Below are 9,936 nucleotides of genomic sequence, written 5' to 3'. Positions count from 1 at the left end.
CGCTGCAACAAGATAGTGGTCCGAGTCGATGTTAGGACCTCGCAGTGCACGCACATCTAAAACACTGGAGACGTGTCTTCTGTCTATCACAACATGATCGATCTGGTTGGTGGTTTTTCGATCCGGAGACAGCCAGGTAGCTTGATGTATCTTCTTATGCTGGAATCTAGTATTACAGATAACCATATTTCGGGCCCCGGCGAAGTCGATCAGCCTCAACCCATTTGGGGATGTTTCCTCGAGGATGAATTTACCGACCGTGGTACCAAAGATACCTTATTTGCCCACCCTGGCGTTAAAGTCACCAAGCACGATTTTGACATCGTGGCGGGGGCAGCTCTCATAAGTGCATTCCAAGCACTCATAAACGGCATCTTTGGTCACATCGTCCTTCTCTTCCATTGGGATGTGGGCGTAAATCAGCGATATGTTGAAGAACCTCGCTTTGATGCGGATTGTGGCTAGACGTTCATTCACCGGAGTGAATGATAATACTCGGCGTCGGAGTCTCTCTCCCACCACGAATCCCACACCAAACTTGCGCTCCTTTATATGACCACTGTAGTAAATGCCACAAGGACCTACTCGTCTCTGTCTTTGTCCCGTCCATCTCATTTCTTGAAGGGCGGTGATGTGAGCCTTTACTTTTACGAGAACATAAACCAGCTGGGTAGCGGCACCTTCAAAATTAAGGGACCGGACATTCCGGGTGCCTGCCCTCAATTCGTAGTCCTTAATTCGTTTGTATGGTCGTCATCAAAAGTGGGGTCTCTCATCCGAGGCTGTTGTTGCGTTTTCATTGGGGTTGTTTTTTTTACGTGGCGGGTCCCAAACCCAGCGCACAACCCTATGCAGGGAATGTTTCGCCTTTTCCCTTTAGCTCGCCTTCAAACGGATGGTCTTAGGCTACCCAGAGGATACTTGGTCAAGGACTGGAAGTCGTGAGCTGCTTGAGTCATATGTAAAAGAATCGTTTCTGGGCACTCCCAAATGAATGGCGATCAGAGAACTTTCCTCACTTGCGTGAACTTCTACACATGACTCCATCCTCGCTTTTATATTATATAAATGTACAAGTATGAAATGGATAACTTTGGCCGTATACGATACTCTCGCTGTTTGCAAGAGCCAAAGGGTTGTAAAATAATTGACTGTCTCTCACTTGGCATTTCGAACATGTTAAGGTCAGAATTTATAATATATTGAGCTTCGATAAACCAATTAGTTATTGACGTATAGAGACATATAGTGCAAAGCAAAGGAAGCTAGCAGAATGGTCTTCCTTAGTTGAATTCAATCCTAGAAGTATCATAAGGGGATACCTAAATAAAGTGTTATAAGCGCTTAATATTTGATTAAGTTGGTGTTCATTCGATTCACTGCTCAATTAGGTGCCAGCTAATATTTTCCTTGCCATCATAGATCGCTCAGCAGCCAACGCTTTTATGTACGACTTTATATATATTGTATAATATAAGTAAATATGCATATGTACATAGTTAAATATGTACATATAAACGTATTAAGATCGAATGCAATTGAAGGCATTGGAAGCGGTCTTACATTTAGAAATTTGCATGCCATCCCAAAGCTCATAAATATTTTATGAGGAATATTTCTAAGTGAAACAACTGTATAGCAAGCATGCATATATTATACGTAAACATATCTTCATAGACACCTTCATACATATGTGCAAGTCCTCTTGATCCTAAATGTGCTATGTAAAGTAAGTTCAAGAATTCGATTATTTTGTAACATATAATGATTATACATATATAGATATAGAATAAATAATTATCTACATACGTTCGAGCTAGATAAATTGTTAAACTTTTTTATTTTTAGATTATTGGAACAAAGCAGCTATTGGTGCGACCTGACGGTAGCTTTGCTAAGGATCGTACAGTGTCCGGCTCATCAGAAGCTTCAGTAGTCGTACGAGCATCATCGCCAGCTCTTGGATCCCAGAAAGACGATGCCATTAACAATAACAACACTAGCGTTAGTAACTCAAACACTCTTTTGAAAAGTGCATACAACAATCCAAGTACAACTGTAATTCATAGTAGCAATAATAACACGATCATAAATGGATCTAGTAGCAGTATTGTACCGGCAGATTCGATTACAACAACAGTTAATACAGCCTCATTCTCAGAGACAATTGAGCTTCCTTTAGCAGTTGCTCACTCTCAAGGAAAGCCCCTCCAGGAGGCAATAGACGAGGTAAGTTAATACTCAACTAATTCAATGGATTGACAAGGTTAATAAATTGTGCACATGCTACTTCTTTCGACTCCCTCCTACTTCTTTATCATATGTGTTTTATTAGAAAATCGTTTATTGAGCATATGATAGATATACAAGTAGGTGTAGTAATGACCTGATTTTATCCGTTATTCCCAACACCACATACTATTAACATAATAACGCGCCACCGAGTTTCACTCGTACCAAAATACTATAAAACACATATTTCATATCATCGTTGTTTTTGGTCACAAGTGAGCTCGCAGACACCCATTTCGCACAGAGATTTAGAGTGCCTGATTTTTTGAACAACTTCACTTTACGGTCATCCAACATTATTTTGTGGACTTTTGGGCGTCCACTGTCTTCATCGTCTTCGGTGCAAGAAGTTGTTACAGTGTATAATAACTTTGTTCACCTAACGGCTGTACGTATCACATAAATATTATGTATATATAAATGATCAGGGTGAGGAGAAAAATTGAAATCCGGGTGACTGTCTATCCGCCCGTCCGTGCAAGCTGTAACCTGTAACTTGAGTAAAAATTGAGATATCTTGATGAAGCTTGGTATGTCGGTTTCTTAGAATAAAAAAATACGAGCTCGTAGAAGGCGTAATCAGACCACTGTCACGCCCACAAATCGCCACTAACCGAAAACATATAAAGTGCCATAACTAAGCACTAAATAAAGACATAAAGCTGTAATTTGGTACAGAGGACAGCAGTAGCAAGGGTCACCTTTTTTTGAAAAAGTGCGCGTGGCTCTGCCCTCTAACAAGTTTCATGTATATATCTCCTAAACCACTTAAGCTACAACAACCAAACTTGCTGAGTTCAACTCTTATAAAAACTTCTATCGACAGTATAAAAATTGACGGTACTGTTAAAAACTACTAAAGAGCGATAAATTAATAACCAAATACGCCAGAGACATTAAATTTTACCATCGAAATGGTATAAGGAAGCTTGATGGGAGCCGGTAAGACACTTGAACGATAGACGTGGCACCGCTCTATTTTTGGTGAAATCTTATATTTTGGGTTATAGTTAGGGCTAACTAAAAATCATATATATTAAATATAGTTGCGCAATTTATGGAGTAAAGTCAGTGTACGTAACCCTGATATTAGTAAGAGTTGGAACAAGTTTTACCGGATTTTATCCATTTAAGGCCTAAAGATGTAATGTTTTTAGAAAACACTCTCCCTCATTTTCATTAAGATAACTCACATATTGGTCGATATACTCTTTTAATTCTTCTTCTTTATTGACGTAGGTACGGTTTACGTGGTTATAGCCAATTTTACTACAGCGCGATAGGCGTTCTTCGTGTAATCGGCTGCGGTATTCGCTGTTGTCAATACGCAAAGGTGCATAAATCTTCCGCAAAACCTTTCTCTAGAAAACTCGTAAAGCCGGATCATGAGATGTTGTCATCGTCTATGCCTCAGCTCCATATAGCAGGACGGGAATAATGAGGGACTTATTGAGTTTTATTTTTGTTCGTCGAGAGGTGACTTTACTTCCCAATTGCCTATTCAGTCTGAAGTTGCACCTGTTAGCAAGAGCTTTTCTGCACAGGATTCTAAGACAGACGAAATTCTCTACGACTTCGAAATTATGACTGTCAACAGTGACGTGGGTCGCGAGTGCGACGACTGTTTGTTTGTTAACAACAGATATTCTTGTTGCACATTTCCTTTGTCTCATTTCCTTTGTTTCCTTATGCAGTCTGGAGAAAGCAGAACTAATCATATGCGGAATAAAGAAAACCAGAAGTTCGAAAGCATTCATTGCAGTGTCATTCATTGCACCAAATTACAGTTTTGTAACTTATTTTGGGTTATGGAAATTTATATAGTTTTTATATATAACTCCACATCTATCTCGATTAGTTTTAGGTGATACAAACTACCTTTATATGAACAAAACTATTGTACTCTGAAGCAGCATGTAGCAAGAGTATAAAAATTAATTATGCGGTTTCTTCAAATACCGAATGGTTTACTATCAAATTTGGTATTTTTTTTAACTTGTACTATTAGTCATAGATTCACTTAGTTACTTCTCACATTTTGCTTGCACGTAATATTTATATTAAAATTAAGCAAAATAATTCAAATGAGATAAATAGTATATGTCATAAACTCACTAAGAGGAGCCACATCTAATAATCTCCATATGAAGAAAATTATCCACTTAATTTTATTGAGCAACCAAAACGCCGATAGAATATACACTAATTGACAAATATAATATATAATCTATAATATCAAGCGGATATTTGAAAATCCCAGTATTAGGTATATATATGGAGACTTGGGGGATTAGAGTAATATTGCATTGATTTCATCCATCCACAGAAAGAAACGTGGTTATCATCCGATTTCGCTCACACTGTGTGGTATGAATTTCTGAGTAAATAAGGTGCTAAAAGGACGTCTTGTAAGTTAAATTAAGTGAGCTTTATCGAGATTTTGAATATTTAACCATTTAAAGGTTGAGAACACGACGACTTTTAAAAATTTTTTAACCCACAAGTGGCCCTTACTGCTGGAATTTCCTGCACCAAATAACATCTTTTTATCTTAATTTAATATTTAGTTATGGCACAAACAATAAGTATAACATGTGAATTCATAAGGGCGAAGAAAATTAGTTTATATCTGATTCAAATATAGTTTAACCGATATATTAGATGTAATGGATATATAAGTACAATTTCCTATTTATTTATTAGAATAAATTCATAAAAAAGCAAAAAAACAAAAAAAAAAAAAAAAAACAATCTGCTTAACAGACCTTTGTTACTACGGTTCTTAAAGTCTTGTGCAACTTATTTGGTATCTAAGAGTGATACTCAAAAAAATGTTATCAGATTCTTAGATTAGACTAGCTGACCCCGCAGACGTTGCCCTGCTTGAAATTATTTGTTTGGAAATGAAGAAGTGAAAGTTTAGTTTATATTGTGTTGAAAATCATTTACTTCCGATATTCCTACATTTTTTTTTTTCAATGTAGCGCAGCTTGTTTCGGTGCGTAAATGTATAGAGAAGATGGTTTTCCAACTTGTGAACTCGCCACCTATAGCTGACCGTGTGAAAAACATGGCATTTCTACATTAAAGCCATACACTTCTAGCGACTATCCTTGTGCCGTGTTAATTGTCATCTCAAATGAAATTTCCCCTGGAAACTGAATAGGTTTGAACTGAGTTTCGGCGCATTAAGATTGGGAAACATAAACAGATTCAACTTTGACACGCAAGTGATGCGGCGGTATACCAAGCCTCTCCAAAGAATTTAGAAATTCCACAGGATAATTCACGGCTTCGTATTCATTGTCAAGACGACGGATCGATCGATTTGTATGAGCGTAAACCTCCCGGAATTTGACTTTGAATCATCCAGTTTAAGTCGTTAACATTGGTATTTTTGGCTGCTAAAATCACACTCAGTCAATTGCAGTTTCGATAATTTGGCCAATGTTCGGATCAACATTCGTGATGAGTTCATCTTTCGTTGAAGTGAATTGACAAAAGGCAAGTTGAAGTGATATGAAACCACTGGAAGTAGCAACCGGAATTTACCCATTTCCAATTCTTAGCGAATGCGATATAAAATGTCTTCGACAATGTCATTTTTTTTCGTATCCCATAATTGACGTGGATTTGAAGGCAGATACATATGTCGAAATTATCATAGTGAAAAGTGTGCGAACTTAAGTGTCATGCGAAGTAGCTTTCGCATCGTCCATCGCTTGATTCGAGTGATTATTATGTTCCAGTAATTGTAATTGCTAGCATGCTTCTCAAAAAGTTGCACAAATCGTAAAATTCACATAGCCACCGAAGTTAGAAACATTCGTCTTTTTCGGGTGGATTGTATAAATTGGTCCTAATGCATTGAAAACACACCTGGATATCCATCTACTGCTTGGACTTCTGAAAATTAACTGCGAGATGCACACCAGTCGGAAAACGTTCATGAATTGCAAAAGTAAATATCTCAAAAAATGCTTCATTGCAGTTCATGCATCGACACATTTGATGACGTTCTTGGTAACTTACTTGAATTTCCGCTGAAATAATTTCACCAATTTGATCCAACTAAGCACCATTCAACATCCTAAGAAGAATGTATGCGTGCAGCAAATAACTTTTTTGTCCCTCAACAGAATACATTTTTCCAAAGTGAACAGAACTTTTTGAATCTAGCGCCCCCTGGTGGCGCCATCTATATGTCGACTGATGCGTTAGAATTTGCTATCTTTATCGATTTTGGAGGTGAAGTTATTGCGGTTTAAGTGTCAGTATGTTTGTGTTATCGGTGCGAAAATGAGCTTCAAACAAAGAGCCAACATTAAATTTTGTTTTAAAATTGGTAAAACTTCTACAGAAACTAATTTATGGCGAAGATTGCCTAACCTGTAGCAGAGTGAACGAGTGGTTTCAACGTTTTCAAAGTGGTCGTGAAAACATAAATGACGATCAACATGTGGGCCCATCAAAATCCGTGATCACCGGAAATTTAATCGAAACTGTGCGTGATTTCATCAAAAATCAGCCGAAAGCATCCCTGAAATTCATAGAAATGGAATTGAACATCTTCAAAATACCGATTTATCGCATTTCGACCGAACACTTGGGCTTACGAAAGGTGTGTGCACGGTTTGTTCCGCACAAATTGACTGACGACCAAAAATTGTTCAGAATCAAAGATTTGAAGGACGATTATTTGACCAAAAATGAAATTTGAATTTATTTAATTAACTTGTCCCCGTATTCACCTGATATGTCACTGTGCGACTTCTCCCTTTTCGGGAAAATGCATTTACCCATGAAAGGAAAACGTAGAGGCCATTCAAAAGGCTTGCACCGGCATACTGGCGGCCAACGAGCCAAAACACTCGTTCGGCATGCTTTTGGACCGTACAAAAAGCTGTATTGAAAAAGAAGGAGACTAGTTTGAATAAAGGAAATTGATTTTGCCGAAAAAACTATTTGCGCTGTTTTTTTAAGTCCTGTTAACTTTGGAATGACCTTGTACATATGTACGTTGCTTCAAGATAGAGGCTATCAAACATCATAGTTGTTGTTTGAAGAGTCGTGCTTGACATCGTGACGATCTTGCTGATTGAGCCCGATTCAATAATTTCGTATTGTAGGCCATTCATAATTCCACACATACTGGTATTTAATAAAATAAAGATAATATACAAATAAATCAAAGGGAAAATAAAAAAATTAAAAATTGAAAAAAAGAAATGTTGTATTGAAAAGTGTCTTTTTCGAAACTGATGCTCGTAAGTCGATTAAAAATGAACATTTTCTGATCATTTTTACAACCCATTCTCATTGGATTTCCTTCAAAGTAGTTCAGGCCATTTTTAATTCTTGTAACGGTTTAGTCAGTTATAGCGAACAGACAAAAAAGTAACTTATTTTTTTACCCTGAACAGGGATATATATATATAAGTTTATCACGAAGTTTGTAAAACCCAGAAGGAAGGGTCGGATACCCTATAAAGTATATATACTATATAAATGATCAGTGTGTCGAGCTGAGTCGATTTAGCCATGTCCGTCTGTTTATCTGTCTGTCCGTCTGAACTAGTCCCTCAGTTTTTAAGATATCGTTTTGAAATTTTGCAAACGTCATTTTCTCTTCAAGAAGCTGCACATTTGTCGGATCTGCCGATATCGGACCACTATAACATATTGCTGCCATACAAAATGAACGATCGGAATTAAGTTCTTTAATGGGAAACTTTCACATTTGACAAGATATATTCACGACATGTGGTATAGATTATTTTTTAAGGCAACAATGTAATATCCGAAGAAATTGCTTAGATCGGTTAACTATAGCATATAGCTGACATACAAACTGAACAATCGGAATCAAGTTCTTATATGGAAAACTTTCAAATAATAAGATATATTCACGAAATTTGGTATGAGTTATTATTTATAGAAATAATGTAATATCCGAAGAAATTGTTCAGATCGGCTCACTGTAGCATATAGCTACCATACAAACCGAACGATCGGAATCAAGGGCTTGTATGGAAAACTTTCGCATTTGACGTGGTATATTCATTTTAAGGTAACAATATAATTTCCAAAAAAATTGTTCCAAACGCATTACTATAGCATATAGCTTCCATGCAAAAATTCCAAAATAGTTATTAACAAAAATGCACATGTGAAGGGTATTTAGCTTCGGTGCAACCGAAGTTAAAGTTTTTTCTTGTTATATATAAAATTAAACATATTCAAAAAAGAGATACTTTTATGCTCCTATTTTTATGAGTTACATTTGTATAGCTGAGGATTATTGTCTATGTATAAAGTATACATTCAAAGTATACAAATGTATACTTTGAATAAGCAAACATAAAAAAAAAAAATGCATACGCATATGTATAAGTATACATATTAATGACATTTTAAAAATAAAATCAATATTTAAGATATACTATTCACTAAACTATTTTTTATCCAACAGTTCGACGTATATTTACGCTCTTTGACATTATACGGCGATAATATCGATAGTATCAATTTGATTACTGACGGGCAACTTCCCTTACGTCAGTGTCTTCATCGGGAGGCCTGTGCCAAAAACATTCAGCTTCCGAACTATTACAACCGTTTCTGTGATCTGCGCAAAGAATTCCTCAAGTACAAGTCAGGTGACCTATCACGCGCTTTGGTTCCCGTCAAAGACATAAAAAAAATACTCCAAATACCAACAGCTGCGGCACCTCAGAGTATTGGAGAGATGATGAAAGGTTTGACATTATATATAAAAACCGAAAGCTGTTAAAGTCAACATTTTATTTTATTAGACCTAAATATTACTAATATTGAAGAACAGGAGTTCTATGTTAATGAATCTCGTGAAATGGTCTCGGTGATACAAGTAATGTTAAAAGGAGGTATGCTTATTATTTTCTGCCACTGGTTTATATAATTTGGTATGTTTTGTAGGACACAAATTTAAAGCAAATGAAATAGTGACCCTAGTTCTGGAACCTGGAATTTGGTAAGAATATTTATAATTGTACATATGTGTCTTTAATTATCCTTTTCGAGTAACTGACTTAAGAGGTCAGGTTACTTTTTTTTTGCATTTTCTGTTCCCTTATACCCTTAGAATCAATGTAGAAACCCACTTTACCATTGGAAGGTTTCGAAAAAGGCTCAAAAATAATAACATCGCTCGACGTTCGGAGACCTCGGAGTGTAGTATCTCAAACTTAAAACGCGTTTTTCTTAAACACACTTTTTTTTAAACTGGCAAACATGATTCCGGTCGAACTAATCAACCGATTTGCTTATTTTTTCACAAAACGCGTGGCTATCGTTACTGCTAGATTCATAATTTTTAGAATTTATTGACAATGTTATGACAAAATTTAAGTATCTTAAAACATATAGTGAAAAATTAAAAAAAAAAACGTTAATTACTTTTTTTATTTATCAAAATTTTTTCATGATTGTAGTAAGGACGATACCATTCACGTACTTTTTAAGAATAAATTAGGGTTTTGTGTTTCAGATGATCCAAACATAAGAAATCTGCCAGTGAAAAAACGCATCTCATTCTTCCAGCCATTTCTCCGACAGATTCATCAAAAAATTCCGAAAAAATTTGCTCATACATTCCACGATATA

At 36.2% G+C, this 9,936-nt stretch overlaps 1 protein-coding gene across 10 annotated transcripts in view; it reads left to right on the top strand.

Annotated features, from left to right (window-relative positions):
* LOC108974283 (RNA-binding protein fusilli) overlaps nucleotides 1-9,936 on the top strand; it is a 54,822-nt gene that overhangs the window by 30,071 nt on the left and 14,815 nt on the right. For all 10 annotated transcript variants that reach the window (XM_018942005.1, XM_018942006.1, XM_018941997.1 and 7 more), the window contains 4 exons: nucleotides 1,849-2,229; nucleotides 8,765-9,050; nucleotides 9,108-9,197; nucleotides 9,250-9,304. In XM_018942005.1, coding sequence (XP_018797550.1) covers nucleotides 1,849-2,229; nucleotides 8,765-9,050; nucleotides 9,108-9,197; nucleotides 9,250-9,304 — 812 coding nt within the window. The remainder of the gene's footprint in view (nucleotides 1-1,848; nucleotides 2,230-8,764; nucleotides 9,051-9,107; nucleotides 9,198-9,249; nucleotides 9,305-9,936) is intronic.

The sequence above is a fragment of the Bactrocera latifrons genome, unplaced genomic scaffold (assembly GCF_001853355.1).
Source record: "Bactrocera latifrons isolate USDA-ARS-PBARC rearing strain unplaced genomic scaffold, ASM185335v1 scaffold_542, whole genome shotgun sequence".
NCBI lineage: Eukaryota > Metazoa > Arthropoda > Insecta > Diptera > Tephritidae > Bactrocera > Bactrocera latifrons.
Note: the sequence above shows the minus strand (reverse complement) of the source record. Positions and strands in the feature narration are given on the sequence as shown.